The sequence below is a fragment of the Aplidium turbinatum genome, chromosome 15 (assembly GCF_918807975.1).
Source record: "Aplidium turbinatum chromosome 15, kaAplTurb1.1, whole genome shotgun sequence".
NCBI classification, from domain to species: Eukaryota; Metazoa; Chordata; class Ascidiacea; order Aplousobranchia; family Polyclinidae; genus Aplidium; species Aplidium turbinatum.
Window position 1 is genome coordinate 2,793,524 of NC_137486.1, and position 19,123 is coordinate 2,812,646.

Here is a 19,123-nt window from a genome sequence, read left to right on the forward strand (position 1 = left end):
GCTTGGTACAAATGAATGAGATTGCATCAATGTATGTAGGCTTTTGTTGCAGTTTTTCATGTTTAATATTAACAACGCATTGCATGGAAGTTTTAAGTAATTCTGAATAGAGATTCAGTTGCACTTAAAACATTTTATGAAGACTCTGATCAGTGACTTTGACGCTGTTCTATTTTGGTTCAAATAATTTCAAGGGAAGGTTGAATTATTCTTGCAAAACTCTGATCAGCTACTTTAGCGCTGCTCTGATTTTTATCTCAATCATTTAAAAAAAAAATCAGATGCTTAACCAACTGATTGAGCTATCCGATTGAACCTCGTTCTAACGTGGTATGTCACTCTTAAAAGGTTACACCATTTCATGAAAAATAATTAATATTTGTAATAACCCTTCTCTGTAGTTAGTTTGTCTTGTTTAAATAGAAACACAATAAAATTCTGTAATAATTACCATTATTGTTGTGCAGCAAAGATAGGTGTACTAGGAAAATGACTGACGATCCAAAACAAGGCACAGACGATGTAGTTAATCCATGGGAAGTACAATCCAGCAATGCAAAGGGTGTTGATTATGATAAACTAATTGGTAAATCAGTAGATATGTTGTGGTACGGTAATCAGATAGTTTCTCAGTTTCTACCTTGTATGGTGATGCAAGTCATTTATTTTGATTACTTATGTACTCTCATTAAAACATTAGTCTTTTATTATAACAACTATTTATTAGTATGTATAATTGTATATAAAAACAATGAAAACTACTAATACTACAAAAAGTGCTCAATGCCAAGCAAAAAGGCAAAGCAGAGCGAATTAAATCAAATATAGTTATTACTATCTGAAGCCTTTACAAATTGTTTTACCTAACGGATCATCAGAAGGTCTTATTCAAATAGAAATTTAAATATTCTATTTGAATAAGACCTTCTGATGATCCGTTAGGTGAAACAATTTGTAAAGGCTTCAGATAGTAATAACTATTTCACAGTGTAGATTCAAGGTCCATCATTATATCAAATATAGTAATAACTATATATATTTGATATAATTGTATATATATACAAAGCATGCGAATCGAGCTGCATTGACTGTTGAGTTTGAATAGCCTTTGAGCTATCATTTATGAATGCTCTCATCTATCATTGTGGAGAATAGGGGTGCAACCTAATTCGTACCCTGAAAAGATCAAGAGAAAAAATTAAAAAAAGCCAAAGTCGCTGATCGCAGTTTCTGCAAACATTTTAAAATTTTCCGCCTGAAAAGATCGAAAGAAAAAATAAAACAAAGTTAAAGTCGCTGATCGGAGTTTCCGTTTTTCCGCAAACATTTTAAAGTTTCAGGTAATGATCCTAAGAGTTTGCCGAAGTTGCTGATCGCAGTTTCAGCAAACATTTTAAAAGGGTTAGGGTTTAGGGTTAGGAAAAGATTGAGAAAAAAAAATTAAAAATAGCCGAAGTCGCTAGTCGGAGTTTTCGCAAACAAACAAACAAACTGAAAAGATGGAGAGAAAAAATAGAACAAAGCCGAAGTCGCTGATTGCAGTTTCCGTTTTTCCGCAAACATTTTAAAATTTCTGGAAATGATCCTAAGAGTTTGCCGAAGTCGCTGATCGCAGTTTCCGCAAACAGTTTAAAAGGGGTTAGGGTTAGGAAACAATCGAGAGAAAAAAATTAAAAAAAGCTGAAGTCGTTGATCGGAGTTTCCGCAAACAAACAAACTGAAAAGATCGAGAGAAAAAAATAAAACCGTTTTTCCGCAAACATTGTAAAATTTCCAGTAATGATCCTAAGAGTTTGCCGAAGTCGCTGATCGCAGTTTCCGCAAACATTTTAAAAGGGTTAGGGTTGATCGGAGTTTCCGCAAACATTTTAAATTTTCCGGTAATGATCCTAAGAGTTTTTGTTTGTTTTCGGAAACTGCGATCAGCGACTTCGACTTTTTTAATTTTTTCTCTCGATCTTTTCAGGGTACGAACTGAGGGTACGAACTGTTCAGGGTACAAACTAGGTTGCATCTGAGAATAGTACGTATGAAGTAGTGTTTGGCGATATATCAAATTTTCGATACGATACGATATCTTTTCAATATCGATATTTATTTCAATATCGTTCGATATTTTAACTATTACAGCCCTAACTCGTAACTGCAAGCCCCTACAAAAACGTTGCCAAGGCCAAACAGCAAAAGTTGAAATTGCCTCGGCAATTGCTGTGAACGTTTATTACAAAAAGAATGTACCGAAACACGTATAACAAGAAGTGAAAAATATACTTGGTGCCGGTAACAAATTAATAGCTCCCTGCGAGAAGATTGCCTTGATTTACGTATGCACTAACATAATTTCGGCACAATTGGGATACTGCGAGCAACACAAAGTCTGTTTGATGAAGAACTAACTGTCAGAATCGGAATCATCAGATGCTGTATCGGAGGATGAGGTTGTCGTGTCATCACTGGAATCGGACACATCAAGAGGCTCATTGCTTGGCTGTAAATCTACACTGTCTTCGCAATGAAGCGTCCACGTTTTGCTGCTTTCGTGCTTTGATACCCATCCACACGCCTCTTTCGCAGAGCTCCATCAGGGTGTCGACTAAGGAGCAAATCTATGGCTGTGGCATAACGACTGGGAGGAATGTCTAACCCTAACCTTACAAGCGCTCGTTTGGCCTCGGCATTTTTATTGCCGATGCTAATGCGCCATTCATGCATCTGCGTCGGCAATCACCTCGGCAATCTTGTTCGACACTAATTTCGAAGACTGAGAAACTCTTTTCTTAATTAGAACAAAAAGTATCGAAATATCGAGTATTTTTTCAAATATCGTATCGTTTTGTTTTTTTCAATATCGCCCAACACTAGTATGAAGTTTTACATATGGTATTCAAAAAATGCTTCTGTATGTGTGCTATGGCTCTTGTTAAAAACTGATGTATGATTTTTTATCTTTTGAGCTTTATCGATAGTCATTAAACATTTTTGGCAAAATCAAAATCTGCAAAAGGTCTTTTGTCCTTTTAATTTTAGAAATGCAGTGGTTAAGATGTAAATTGTGGACGTGGCTAGGTTTACAGAACTAGTGTTGCCAGATAAGGAATTTTGCCCTGATTTGAAAAAAAAACTTCAAAGCCGTTAAAGACAAAGATTTGGAAAATTTTAAAGTCTTGGTCATAGAGCAAAACTCTAACTTAACTATAAACCTAACTCTGGCAACACCTGAGACGAAACAAAGCCTTTTGATCATGGCAACCAGTGTCATAGAAATAGCCACTTCAGTAAAATAAACAATTAAACATAGACTTGTGGTGATCAAAACATTAACTTATCGATCAGTGCTTCCCAATCTTTTTCATTTTGCCACCCACATTCTTGTCATTTTTTAATGCGAGCTACTATCAGTGCTGGATTATCTACAAAGCTGAATCTTTAGGCCCAAGAAAATTCAGCTCACTATAAATATGTAAGCCCTACTGTAGTGTTTATTCAAGAGAGCAATAGGCTACCTTGTCTTTTGCATCAGAGTTAAATTGAGATCGGAAGCACGGAATGGAATGCAACTTGAACCAATTGCCAAACCTGTGGCCATTCACATAATAGATACGACTAGCTTGCTAGAGGTTAGGTTGAAATAAATTTAATACCGCCAATCTGCCATTGTGAGCCAAAATAAATAACAGTTTTTACTTATATACATAAAAATAGAACCACAAGTGATGTAAGCTTTAGGCCTAGAATAGCCATAATCCGGCACTGTCCATGAGATGGTTTGACCAAACAAAAAAAAACAAAAAATATTAAAAAAAAAAAAACAACTTAATCACATTCAATTTACTATTAATGCAAAACGTAAGCTTGCATATTGAATATTATTAAGTCGAGGCTTGACAGGAGACAAGCTCCCACTGCAGCAAGGTATTAAGACTTTAAGAGTGCCTGTTTTCCGGCTGTTTTGAGCCTTTGGTCTAGTGACAGTTGCAGCCAAGAGAAATGTGGTGGCCAGCTCTGCTTCAAAAATTTAATTACCTTGTGCATTTCCGTTATGTTTGTTTTGACACAAACCTTTAGTTATGCTGATGATTATGATCAAACAAAATGATTGTGTTATTATTATGTCTAGTGGGAACAATTGCATTGCAATTTGATTAAAGTATGAAAAAAGCACACAACACAATTGGAAGCCGGTTTTTTTTTTCAGTCATTTATCGGTCATTGACCGATTTTTCAGCAAAATGTCAGAAAAAATATAGTCAATTTGGTCAAAATGTCCGAAAAATATAGTCAATTTGGTCAAAATGTCCGGAAAAACAACGTTTCTCAGCGAAACTTAATGTTGTAGCTAGTCAGGCAGTGCAAATTTTGGTTTGTACCAGCTACTTGAAAGGAAATATTTTCATCAAAAAAAATGACTGAAATAAATAAAAAATTACCGAATTTTTTCAAGTTATTTCGGACAAATGACCGAAAAGTCTCAGCGAAAAAAAAAAACCCAGATTGGAAGGCATGTATTTTTCTTGTCCATGAAATATAGGTTGCCTACTCGTGGTTTAAAATTATTTTTTTATCAAATGTCAAGTTTATGTACAATGTAATTAACTACAATAACAATATTTTCAATGCAGTACCGTATGGTAGCAATTTTAAACCATATTGAAGTATATACTGTAGTTATTTAACTATAAAAAATTAAACCATTTTTGAACAACCTTGTTCTTCAGTTTTACTTTGTTTTTTTATTACTGTCATGAGCATACCGCTACAATCATGTGACAATAACAAAACTCTTAACTGCTCAGTATTGAATTTGATACGTCAGTTAGATTAACTTGATGTAGCCTACTTAAGCTCTGCATCTGAAATAATATAGCAAACAGAAGTTATCAATTTCACATTGTTTTGATTTCTGGCAATGTTAAAACAATGCAGATGTTGCCATGCTGTGGTGGTTTTGTGTCAATGGTTAGTAAATTACTTCATTGATGAATAATTTTATTGTCTGCAGAGAGATTTGGTTCGAGTAAAATCAATGAAGAACTCATGGAGAGGTTCAGGGTGGTTGCGGCTCAACGAGGGGAAGAGGTTCATCCTTTTATCAAAAGAGGAATCTTCTTTTCACACAGGTATCACGGAAAGGATGTAATCGTCGTAGGAAGGACTTCAGTGACCTGTCAGCTGTAACCTTCATGTTTTGAGTATCAGTGAGAGGTGGCAAGTCACCGATGAAGTTTTTATTGGTAAAGTTGCTTCCAACTAATGTTGAGCTGCTTCCAACTAATGTTGAGTGTCTTTCTGAAATGTATGGTGTAGCAGTCTATGATTTCCAACAAATTGATTTATTGGATTGATGTCCGAGAGGGGTCTGCTACTATTCGGTGAGTCCGATTCGGTGAGTTCCTAACCTCTAACCCCTAACCCTAAAACGGCAATGATAATTAGGCTACGGTACCCGATAATTTAAAAAAAAAAATTGAAAAAATCTCCCGTTAAGGGATCGGACTCACCAAAACGGGCCATTCCGGTTCGAGAGAGTTGAGTGATATTCTTGTTGTTAGTGATTTGTATGGAGTGGGGTGGGGTGAAACGAGTATGTTAAAACAATTTTCTTTGTTACATTTTTTATATGGATAACTCTCTCTTTTTGATATGAAATATTATTACATACCATTAGCCAATCAATAGTCAAATGATTTATTTTTTAAGCTATAGAAAACGTGGGATGAAATTGGTGTACCAAAATTTTCATGTTGATGTGAAATGGCTATATACCACATTTTACATACTTCATAAACAAGTTAACAATGCAGAAAAGCTCTTCAATACAGAAAGGCTTTTTATTAAGTTTACTAGTTTAGTCATTTGTTTGCTTATTGTTTGTAAGGTTTAATGTCCAATATTTGTTCTTTTTTAAAATGTATATGCCGCAAGAAGATGCCGAGAAAATATATCAGGAAATTATTGAACTAGATGAAGCAAGTAAAAGCAAGAAAATCATGTTTTTCTGTATCAAAAAGTATCAAAGGCGTACCATTTCAAAATTTAAGAAGAAATGTTAAGGAGATGTCCCAGAGGCGAGGAAAACCTGAAAAGATTAAGGCAGAAAGGGACAGTAGAAAATCCAAACTGACTTAAGGAAAGCGAAAAGATCCCAAGATAAACGTTAATTTTGTCATAATTAAAATCTCATTTTGGAAAAAGTTGCTTCTTCCAATTGAGCTTAAAGTAATTTTAAAATGATTTTGGTGCAACCTCTTCACCTTTTGAATGTATGAGGTAGACCTGTCTTAAGATTTATCATAGATTTACTATGGAAATTTTTGTATACGGTACTCATTTCAACCCGTTTTTGTGAGTAAAATGGGTATATGAGGTACCATCACCAAAAGTAAAAACATTATCACAGCTGTAATTTGCAATCTTGGGAAAATGTACCAATGGCATTGGTTTCACAGGAGAACTGGAGGGTCATAATGTTATGACAAAATTTGATGCAAATACAGCTTGAGGTCTCCTAGGCTACCATATGTTGCATACTCAGGTGCAGTTTATATGACCTGCCCACATGTGTACAAAGGGTGTATCGCCAAAATAAATTTAGGAAATATGTGATGTCATGTTTATTTAATAGGTATTCAAGTCATGGTAATGCTGCGGTTAACTTCACGCAACAGCAGTAACAGTAGGTAGCCTCACACTGCTGCAGTAAGGTTCTGCAGATTTTCTCACACCCAAAATTTTAACCAAATATAGCAATTCATTTGATGAGAATAAATTTACCTAAAAGCAAAGAAAACGTTGTGCAGTTCTGCTAATTTGTTAACTTCTTAGTGACCCTCCAGCTGTCCATTTCACAAGAAAAATCAGTAGAGTGAGTCGTCCCGGTATTCCACTGTCCCTAGTTTCACCAAAGACCTAATGTGACAACCCAATGAAAATATCAAGGTAACTAATTCACCAACAGCAAGATTGCACAGTACAAAGTATATCAAAAATCCACTCATTTCACTCCACCCAAACTGATTTTTTAGTTTCTGTGATGTGTTTTTTTAAGCTCTTAGCCTTTAACCTGCAGTAAATGTAACACAACATACTGTTCAATTGCTACTACTATCGATTTGCAGTAATGGTGTTAATATTTTAATATATATATTTAAAACTTTTAGTTTCAATACGTTTTTAAAAATATGTTGCAGAGAATTTGACCAGATCCTTTCCCTTCATGAGAAGAAAAAGCCATTTTACTTGTACACCGGACGTGGTCCATCGTCAAAAGCTATGCATCTCGGTCACTTAATCCCTTTTATATTCACCAGGTAGGACTGCACAATTGATGTAAGAACTTCTTTCGTTATTTTTATTAAAAACGCGCAAGTTTGTGAAGTAAAACTGTCAATCTATGGTCAGCTGGTTGCCATAAATCATGATCAAATTTTAAACATTTCATCAAACTTTCTTGTGTCAAATCTTCTAAATGCTATAAAATCCTGCTTTTTGTGGTTGCACCTACTGCTATTTGTGAAGGTAGTTTAAGGGGAGCAAAGTTTAAAAGATGTATCGCATTGTTTTTATTTTGAAATGTGTCGAAGATTAACGTTTCACAGGAAAACGTTGATTGTTGTTTCATTGTATTCTGGAAGCGCACAACAGTCTGTTTGTATACTTGTTGTGAAAAAATGCTGTTACTATCGTGTAGCAAAATTTGATCATATTGTGGTCAGGTACTTGCAAAAAGTGTTCGATGTTCCTCTCGTCGTCCAACTAACCGATGACGAGAAGTTTCTGTGGAAGGATCTCACTTTGGAGGAATGCCACCAACTTTCAAAAGAAAATGCTAAAGACATAATCGCTTGCGGTTTCGACCCAGAAAAAACGTTTATTTTTTCCGACCTTGATTACATTGGGTGAGGTTGTGAAAAGTACGGTATATCGTAGGTGAGAGTATTAACGTTTATTCTGCTTGTCTAAAAGAATGCTGGGAGTATATTGAAAGGTGAAGGAGTTTATTATTAGGGTAAAGACCGGTCATTGAGAAAATACGACAGATGCGAAGTTTAACTGATTGAACCAGGCTGTGAAACTGACCACTCAACGGGTGTTGTTGATGCATCTATGGTGTCTTACACAAACATGGCATTAAAATTTCCCGAGGAGAATAACTTTGTTTTCTCGTAATGTGTGCGAGACAAAACATGATCAAGTTAGCTATATACTACTTCCATGGTCAAGGTTTCATTTTCCACATCAAGTGTCGATGTGTGACCACCAGCTGATATTATAGTAGCTTGGCTGATCGTTAGTAAATTGAATTTCGACCTTAACGATAGCTTTTATGTGAAGACCATCATCTTCGAACATGAGTGATAGCCACCACACAAACATTACGATGGCATCTGTTGAATACTTGGCAGAGACTACCACTTGAGTTGTCATCTATCCAGCTTATGTTTCATTTATTTTGACTTATGATCGTTGATTGAATATTTATATGTGAGAAGTAATGATCAAACATAATCAAGCAACGTTGTAAATACGGTGGCCGGTCGATTGGTGGACAGACATTTGGTCGACAGTCATTTGGTCGACAGGACGTTTGGTCGACAGACAATTAGTCGACAGACATTTGGTCGACAGGACATTTGGTCGACAGGACATTTGGTCGACAGGACATTTGGTCGACAAGACATTTGGTCGACAAGACATTTGGCCGACAGGACATTTGGTCGACAGGACATTTGGTCGACAAGACATTTGGTCGACAGACATTTGGTCGACAAGACATTTGGTCGACAAGACATTTGGGTTAGGGTTAGGTTAGGGTTAGTTAACCCTAACCCTAAGATGAATCGTTGTGTCGACCAAATGTCCTGTCGACCAAATGTCTTGTCGACCAAATGTCCTGTCGACCAAATGTCTGTCGACCAAACGTCCTGTCGACCAAATGTCTTGTCGACCAAATGTCTGTCGACCAAACGTCCTGTCGACCAAATGACTGTCGACCAAATGTCTTTCGACCAATTGACTGGGTACCATAAATATTAGGCCTGATAAATATGGGTCATACTCTAAGTAAATACAGTTTTCATGCCAGGTATGACGCGCGGTTTCTTAATTGCGCTTTGATAACCCCCGCTAAAGACAAACCCGTGTTTTTGCACATTGGTTGTTTATTTTGTTCAAAACGGTGTCCGACGTTTTCTTCGTAAACAGTTCTTCGTAAAGCAATTCTTCGTAAGCAATTTTTCGTAAAACAATTCTTCGTAAAGTTAATTCTTTGTAAAACAATTCTTCCCAAAGCATTTATTCGTGCATGCAATGGAGATTTGATGTATACGAAGAAATGCTTTACGAAAAATTCTTTTACGGATTTCATTTCACCAACAACTGTTTACGAACAATTGTTTTACGAAGAATTGCTTACGAAGAATTGCTTTACGAAGAATTGTTTACCAAGAATTCGCCTATAACCGTTCAAAACTTAGCTCAGTAATCCACTAATCCAGGGGTCACTTAAAGGGGCTATGGTAGGCTATATGACGTTCTTAGCAACTAAAACTTTTTCAGGGTATAGTTTAAAATGGATCATAGTAATATTTCACAGTTAAGAATTCAATATTTTATATTGTCACTGAGTGCGGTTTGCATTGGTTCACTGAGTGCAGAACATAACTAAATAGACCAATCAAGGTCAAGCAGAGTGATAGCAATGAGCTCACTTAAGCAGCTGAATAGGTAGGTGTTGGGTTCGTGACCTTTAGACTCATACATGTAGCATTGTAGCCACATGTATGCCTATGGTAGGCGTTCACACTGTGAAGCCGGCGATCTGGACGCTATCTCAAGTAAAGTGTATTTTGCTATGTGGAACTGTATTTTACAGTGTGGTGGTTGCAACAGCACAGTATATATTATTAACGCATACCCCACTGGACCTAATTTTTGGTAGGTTTTTGAAGCGATTCTTTCTAAAATTATTACTATAGATTGCCGATTGGTTGCTTGGGGATAGGGCATGTCTTGTAGCTTGCATGCAGGAAGTATATCAGTGCCTGACTATTCAAATAGAGCCAAACACCCACCCAGCAAGCTCTTCTTGTTTCCACAGATGTATTGTGTGAGGACGAAAAGCTTGTATTGAGCTGTAAATAGCACTGTAAGTGCGCCTAGAAAAGACGCAAGTTCAGAAGTTGAACACCATTGAAATACAGACAGAAGATGATAAAAATTGCATGGGAAAGTTGTGACTTATTCCTCAAAGAAATCCCACATTGTTTGGCGCCGCTACTTCTCTCGGCACCATGATGAGGTAGCGACGTCACAGTGTGGGCACTTACATCACACGACCCTTTAAATGCAAACCTAAGAAACAAAACTAGTGGAAAACATCGCCCTCATTTTCCCAAATGAAACACCTCTATCAATAAATCGTAATCACAAATCTGATTGTAAAATATTGCAGTGAATGAAAATGAATGAATCAATGTGAAAGCATCTCAGCAGAGCCAAGGATAGAGAAAATCGTTTTGCCAAAGGAATTACCAGGAGCCAACTTATTCAAATAGAGTATTGAACAAGTATTATGTACAGGATTGCGGACTCATCACTGAGTTAAAAGGCTTTAAGAGAAAGATAGTGTCTCCTTACTAAGTTTAATTAAAGTGAAGAACATTTATCCTGCTTGCGCTTACTTTTCACTTGGTGTTTCAGTTCATCCAAGTCGTTTTATTGGAACATGAAAAGAATTGAGAAATGTGTCACTTTCAACCAAGTAAAGGGGATATTTGGGTTTGGGGACAGCGACTGCATTGGTAAGCGTTTGATGTTTTATGCAATAAATTCAAACTGTAAGTTATGACTTATGATACAAGTTTGAAAGATGAATTTGATTTAATTGCGTTGTGCCAAGCCTTAAAGCAGCCGGCGGCCATGGCCGCTAAGTAGTGCTTGAATGTCCGCCAGTGCTACCTCCTCAGTCGGCCAATTTGGCCGCCAGTTTCTTCTGACTAATTACCGTATTTAATTTTGCAATAGAATGATCGTGGATTAACTGTCGAAAGTATCTAGTATCAAAGAGTGACGCAGAATTAGGTCAGCGCGTCATAATCACCACTGTTGTATTGTGCGCAAACATTTGCTATTGTATGGAAAATATCCGGCTGCGATCACCATCTATAAGTCTTGTTTGTAATTCCCTATGTTTATTTTAGCAAAATGTTAATCCGAAGTGCTAATTTACATCGGCTGGCAATATTGTCGTGTTATTTAGATTCAATGTTGTCGGAGATTGAATCGTTGTGAAAAGGTAGAACTATAGGTTAGTTGACATCCGAGGGGAAAACACGTGTCTTCAGAGTTGAGAAATGTTTCCGCTGTGGGTTAGTGACTTCACACCCTAAATGTTGACATCATAACGATATAAATGGTCAGGTTTTATGAAAAGCGGTATGCAGTTGAAACAATTTACTGAGCAGCGAGCAGTTGCAACAATTTAGTGTCGTAAGATGGTCCCGCATTACCGGATTACAATCCCGATAAAGCAGTTATTGTGTGGTACAACTATTCTATAGCAGGAACAGGACGTCGCCCAGACTTCAACCACACTAAGTGATCATTTTAGCATTGTTGCAAGTCAATTCTGTTGTGCTATCGTTATTTTGTATTTTGGCCTCCAAGCACGCAGATTTGGCCGCCGAGAAGGAGCTCTCGGTAGGCCACGATGGCTGCCGGGAAAAAACAAGAGTTTTAAGGCCTGCTGGCGGATGCAACATATTTCGTACCGTACCCAGAACACTTTGTCCCCGATTTTGTCTCTTGAAAAGACAATTTGAAAAAACAATTGAAAAAACAATTTGAAAAAAAAAGACAATTTGAAAAAACAATTCTGAAAAAACAATTTACTGAGCAGCGAGCAGTTACAACAATTTAGTGTCGTAAGATGGTCCCGCATTACCGGATTACAATCCCGATAAAGCAGTTATTGTGTGGTACAACTATTCTATAGCAGGACGTCGCCCAGACTTCAACAACACTAAGGGATTGGCATTGTTGCAAGTTTAATTCTATTTACTTGTGCTATCGTTATTTGTATTTTGGCCTCCAAGCACGCAGATTTGGCCGCCGAGAAGGAGCTCTCGGAAGGCTACGATGGCTGCCGGGAAAAAACACGAGTTTTAAGGCCTGTTGTGCAATCTGTCAAATCCTCTGTTTTTTTTTTATAGAAAATTTCTTGCAACATAATAGCTCTGACAGGCTTCATGCCTTTCCAAGTCACGTAATATCTCATCACTTATTGACAAATTGTTTATTGTTGTTTCGACTGTAACTGTTTATTGCTTTCTTGTCTCATTTATGCTTGTGCCCGGTGGTTGACAATTAGGTTAAAAGTGAACTGGATGTTAATGTTTGTGTCCACCTTCGCTTCATGTGTTTCATTTAGTGTCTTGCTGCAACTCAGCTGGTGCTTGCGATAGGTATCGAACCGGCGTCCTTCGAGTATTGACGTAATGACGCTGTCACCATTTGACCACTCCGCCGATTGCTTTATCCTGACGAGGGCTCAGCGCGTCGAAAACGTTTAAATTTGTTACACTGAGAGTTTCGTCATTGTTTGAAAATTGCCATTGAGCCTTATGACTTTGTTACCAATAATTTGTTTTTATGAAAGTCTTTCTTGAATTGATCAAATGTTCCAAGTAAATAGTGTGACGTCACGCGTCTTCATACTCTTCAATGTACACACAAACGCTTATAAGCATAAAACTTCCACATTTAACGAACTTGATAGCGATTTTGCATAATAAAGTCTTAACTTAATAAAACTTCGTTCTGGTGACGTAGGTATCTGCATCTGACGTAGGAACAATGATTGACGTTTGCTTTCATATTCTCAAGTTCTACACGAAGCACACGCTCGTCCTATAAGAAGCAAGCTGATGTTTGTGATTATTTTCCAGGCAAAATCAGCTTCCCGGCGATCCAAGCCGCCCCCTCATTCTCCTCAAGCTTCCCTCACATATTCAACGGCAGGACAGACATCGCTTGCTTGATACCATGCGCCATTGACCAGGTGCCAACTTCACTATATTACATTAAGGGTCGGATGCACCAAGAAGCGGCCGATATAAAGTCACCGCCTGATTTGAATTCAATTGTTTTCAACCTTTTTGTTATTGGGTGCCGCTTGAAAGTGCTATTATGTCATCGTGTACCATCTCATTCCAGAAAAAGCTAATTTTATCAATTGTTGTATTCACACAAGAACATAGCCTGCCGTAAAGTAATAGCAAAATAGAAAAAAAATGTCAATATGTTTTCAAAAGTTTTCATTAGATGCAAATGCAGGTGTCCAGCTTCTAGAGACACCTTCACATTTATAATCTTTAGCAAGTAGTTTTCTCGAAATGTCAGATTAAAGATGCTAAAAAAATCTCCGGAACACCATCTGGCCACAAAATTCTCGGCCGCCAAGATGGCTTTGAGTATTGTCATTCTCAACACATAAATAGCTCATCCAACAGTTGAAAGCGATGCCGAGGCTAGTTTTTACACGAGAGCCAATGCGTCTGAGTGATTGAAACCAAAATCTTTGCAAATAAGTTTAAACACGTAAGAAAGCAAGCAGGTCTATTTACAGTAGAGCTGATGTTTTGATGAAATTTACAATTTTGATAACTCTAGTAAAAGTTGTGAAAACAGTTTTGTAATAAAAAAAACAAAAACAGAATATACTCGCCTAGTACCTGGAAGACGTCCACGTGCCACAGGTTGAGAACCACTGGATTATAATCGACAATCAAATTGCTCAGAGTTCTTTGGTGACGTTAATCAGGGGATAATATATAAGAAAATAATTCACAAAATAAGTTGGTTAATCAGCGGATTAGCTTAATCGGTGAATAATCTGTTGTTGGTGCATTCAAGCCCAAGAGTCGCAAGGTCTTGAACTGTGCGGCATAACCTGTTGGACGATAGGTTTCAGGTCTATTGAAATAACATCGCTTTCCAAATGCTAAAAATACTGATACTGTATCGTACCGAGTATTGCTTAATTACGTTTGAAGCTACACATCATCATCAAAATTCGCTTTTGTCCAAACTACAGCTGACGCCCGATTCTTTCATTTCAAGGTCAATGCCTTTCGAAAAAAACTTTGTCCTCTCAAGCACTTGCTTTAATGCCCATACCATCTTACACCATTGCGTTTACAAGTTGGTTTGTAGTCCTCTTCATCTATAGCATATTCATTAATTACTTTTTAATCTTTTTTTCCTGCTGTTTAATCCACACACTGCTATCACCATTACCCCTTTCTTCATCAGGGATGGATCCAGCCTCTAATTTTTGGGGGGGTGCTGCTGAAATCTATTTTCATTCAAGGAGGTCCATCAGTGTGGCACTGTCAAAATGTGTCTCTGCTGTATTTGGCATACTGATAAGCATTCATGTTGTTAATACAGATGTTTTTGTTTAATATTAATAAAGACCTGAAAACGGAGAAAGTGTGCATGAAAAATCAAGTCTTAAAATTTAAAAACAAGCGTGAATAAAAAACACTTATGGTATAACAAAATTCAAGAACGTGACGAAATTTTGGGAAATATTCTAAAGTTTAAAAACATGAGCATTGAGCAGTACAAAACACATGGTTATTCCCATTGGTACACATTTCACAATCTACACAGCATCAATTCGTTACATGCTGATATAAAATGCTATGATCTATCAAAATATAAAGTAATACTAGTAGATCTTAATACCATTAGTTTATTAAAATAATAGCAGTTTGTAAAAAAAACTAAATAATAGTTGAAGGGGCCAAAAAAGATCAACATGGCCATGCATTATTGAAATTTTTTTGAGGGGTGCGCACCCCCACACCCCCCCCCCCCCCTTGGATCCATCCTTGCTCTTCATCTATATCATATTATTCATCAATTACCATTTAATCTTTTTCTGTTTGGTGTTTAACCCACACACTGCTCTCATCATTGCCCCTTTCCGTTTATTTTCAGAATTGCCAGTTTGCTCTTTCTTAGTATCAATGTTCCGATACGGTACCGTACAATATTCCAGGCCCCACACAGGCCCAACTTTTTTCTTGTTTTTCAACGATAATTTTCTTCCGTATAACCTTTCTCCACATTCCCTGTACTTTGCCCAACCCAGCCTTGCCCTTCCTGTCACAGCTTTTGCGTCTCCACCACTTCCATTTATCTGATCGCCTAGACTACAGCAGCTTGTCTGTCACTGTGGTGGTGTCCAAAAGCTTGAGCCTTGCGTTGGTGCTCGAAAGTTTGCAAAAGAAGTCACATTCAACCTAATTTATTTGATGATTTGAATAATTTTGCATCTTCAAAGGATCCCTACTTCCGAATGACACGGGATGTCGCTCCAAAGCTCCGTTTCCGGAAGCCTGCTCTTCTTCATTCAATGTTCTTCCCTGCCCTCCAAGGAGCACAGACGAAGATGAGCGCAAGCAAGAATGAGTCATCCATCTTCCTGACTGACACAGCGGCGCAAATCAAGAAAAAGGTGTCGTATTTTTGAAAAAAAAAAGATTTGAAATCTCAGAGCAACAATATGAAGTGCACTGAGATGAAAGTTTTCCAAGCCATTTTGCCAATGTATCAACTAAATTAAACAATTAGTTTCATGTGCTTTTCAAAATAATAAGGAAACGGAATGTGCAGTACATTATAGTTATTCATTTTTAACTTTTCAAATTGCATTGGTGCTACCCTGTGTAGACGTTTCAAAGCCTATGTGGATATCCTAGTGCAGATGACTTAAAGAAAGTGTCAAGGTACGCGCCATGCGTTGACGATGGTTCTCCATTAAAATGCTTTGAAACTCTGTAGCTTCAGAGCCATGCTTGTGTCGTATATATCTCGTCGAACATTAATTGTAATCTTCAAAGTGTGTAGGAAAGTTGAACAAACACTAGAAAAAGGTCATATTCAACCATAATGTTCATTTTGAAATAGACACACCCTCAAAAGCCTAAAAGTTATGAATTAGAAATATTTCACTTTTAAAGGTGTCAGTTTATAATAAAGGTGAAGTTGTGCGTAATAATGTCACCTTTTCTTTGTTACAAAGGCGATCACCATTGTTTGGTTTCTTTTTTATTTACGATTTTGGTAGAGAGGTGATTTTTTTAACCATAGACAAATAAAACCTAACAACCACATGGCATTTAATCAACATAATAGCATGAAAACAAACTAAAATTGCAAACGTTTTCGGCCATACTCATGTCAGCCCTTTTCAAGTAACCAACTGACTGATGTTCTTCATAAATTAATATTACAAATCTGATCTACATACACAAAATCGAAAAATGAAACGCATAAGAATGAAACGGCAAGGCAGAGGAGAGACAGAATCACATGGCCCTTAATTGCCTAGAAAACGTTTGCATTTTTAGTTTATTTTCTTGTTATTATGTTAAATGCTGTCTGGTTATTAAGTTTTATTTGTTTTTCTTTTATTAAATCATTGAAAAAACTGACCGCTTTCTCTTCTCAGTAGACTTTCATCTCGTATAACTTTCCTGGTGTGCTTTTGTTTGGTGGAGCATGGCCACCTGGAGATGCGGTCTGATTTGTCACATTTTGCAGATTTTGATTGCAGCTACTGCTAGTGTTTGACTGACATTTTTTGAGATGTTTTTACTTTTTGCGGTTTCCTGATGACATAAAACTTTTTTGTTGCCTTGGGGAAGCAATAGCAAATGAGAAAAAGTAAGTTGAAAAACGCAAAATCAGACTGTTAGTGAAAATTAACAGTCTGAGTAAAATCTTCGAAATAAAATTTTCTTTGTTTTTCAACATGTGAGGATGTTAAAACCTATTGTGTCATCTGGGGAAAACAGTAAAGAAAGCGTAAAAATCTAATTTTTAGAAAAATTTAATTAAACGTTCGCCCAAAGTTAGAAAAACCTAGAAATTTCTGTAAAATGTAACAAATCAGGCTGTATCTTTAGGTGGCCATGGGTGGTGCTGCCTTTCACTGTGCAGCACATCAACATAACAGATCAATTAACCTTGTTGTTGGTTAAGCGTTGTATCCGTAGTTTGGTTTCACTATCTTTGAATTATCAATTCTATAAGCTTACAAGGCATTTCTGGCAGCCAAGTTTGTGGATATATTACCACCAGTTCACCACCTGTTGGTTGCAGATCAACAAGTACGCATTCTCTGGAGGACGGGATAATGTGGAGGAGCACAGGAAGTTTGGTGGAGACTGTTCGGTCGACGTCTCTTTTCAATATCTTCAGTTCTTCCTAGAAGACGATGATGAGCTCAAGCAAATAGAAAAAGTAAGCACAGGTTTCCAAAAGAGTAAAACCAAACAATGCATTTAGTTGCCACCACCACCACAAGACCGCTATGATGCAACTGGTAGCTAGTGCGTTATGTATTTCGTGACGTAACATAAATAGTTTTCGTTTTCATGAAAGAAAAGTATTCATTTACTTCCAGCCCATGTTGTTGTCATCCTATGCTCAATGCATGAAGTTTTGTTTTTGTCAAGATTTTCTTGGTCGTTTGTGCGATGGACAATGCTCTACCTATGCGCTCATTTTGAACTATTGACGTTTTCTCAACGACAAAGATAGTATCAGCTACAACAAACGAGATGGCCCAAATGCACAGCCATAATGTGCTTGAATGTTTGTTCAAATGTCATCGTCGTGGATTAACATTCTGGTCTGGTACTCAGGACTACAGCAGTGGCGTGATGCTGACTGGGGAACTGAAGCAACGGCTCATCAAGCTGCTGCAAGACCTGGTGGGACGCCATCAAGCGGAGAGGGAAAAGGTAACGCGGCAGTGGCATTGTGAAAAGCGGTTGTAAAACATATGAAGTTCACCTCTGATTGAGTGGATGCGGTGAATAGAACAGTTGATGACGAGGTTTAACGGTTCAAAATATCTACAAGTGTGCACTAGAGTTAAATTCGAAGTCCGAAGATCAACAGCTTAATTGAACATTACATTGAGTTCGCTTCACAAGTGTAGATTGAACGTTCTTGGTGCTAAGCTAATCTATTAATTCGCAAAATTCCAGTAATCACGCCTGCAGCACACAAACTCATCACACGGCAATCATGGTAGCAGCCTCAGGCCAAAGAAAAAAGCCCTTTATAAAAGCAATGACACTTTGACTTCAATACCACTCATTTGCCCATGACTGGAGAACTGTGTTCCGAAAGCTCGTGAAAAACCGCTACTACCACAGCGAATCCGCAGATTTTGACTGAAAAAGAACGTTTGATCTATACTTTTGAAACTTCATTGAGACTTTGATTTTAAAATATGAAAAGTCTTGCTCGTACAGTGTTCCACGAGCAAGTTAAATAATATTCAAGCGGACTTAACCAAGCTCCTCTGGGGTCGTTCTATTTCTATTCCTCAAGAAATATACGTAGCTGCAAAATGCGCTGTGTGGAAAAAAATACAGCCGTCTGCCCTCACTGACGCCATCCCTAGTTGTAGGCTATAAATCTAGCGTAAGAGGAAATCACTGCATATCAGCAGGAAGGCCGGCCCTACAAACCTCGTAAATATCGATTGATCAACTCAAGCGGACAATGGCGAAGAAACAAACTAAAATGTATTTTGATTTGTGACGTGGTAGGCTATTGTCTGGTTCTTTGTGCTTGTTGTGACTGACTCGTCATTGCCAGGTGGACGATGATACGATCGATCACTACATGTCTGTGAGACGGTACGCCTGCTGCGATCAATACCCTCCATTGCCGCCAACCGGGAAGTCAAAGAAAAAATCTGTCACTGATGGAGTGAAAAAGATTGCTCTCGACAAACCAGCGACGTGACAAAGCCGCAAGACGGCGCTATAGTGCAATCTGGTTGGTGTTACGCGGTTGGCTGATCAATCATGCGGCGAAAGTTTTGTGTCTTCTTCACCGTTGCTGTGGTTCGGGATATAATAAAGTATTGTTTGTAATTGTCACCTTTTCGTCATGTGTGGGAAGACAGTGGTTAGGGTACTGAGGTGGTTTTGCACCCAGGAGGTCGTTGTTCGAATAGGAAGAGCTGTTGTCTGTAGCTAATTGGAGCTGCACTTGGTCTATACTGCACCACAAGTGGTAACAAGATCCCCAC

General features: G+C 37.7%; 1 protein-coding gene across 1 annotated transcript; it reads left to right on the forward strand.

The window, feature by feature from the left end:
* Nucleotides 1-471: 471 nt before the first annotated feature.
* Nucleotides 472-18,971, forward strand: LOC145784148 (tryptophan--tRNA ligase, cytoplasmic-like). Its single transcript, XM_082595905.1, has 10 exons — nucleotides 472-586; nucleotides 5,000-5,117; nucleotides 7,188-7,307; nucleotides 7,713-7,895; nucleotides 10,699-10,799; nucleotides 12,945-13,057; nucleotides 15,350-15,523; nucleotides 17,173-17,313; nucleotides 17,718-17,816; nucleotides 18,685-18,971. Exons 1-10 carry the CDS (start codon nucleotides 490-492, stop codon nucleotides 18,832-18,834), a joined length of 1,296 nt encoding a protein of 431 aa, XP_082452031.1. The 5' UTR covers nucleotides 472-489; the 3' UTR covers nucleotides 18,835-18,971.
* The last annotated feature ends 152 nt before the right edge of the window (nucleotides 18,972-19,123 follow it).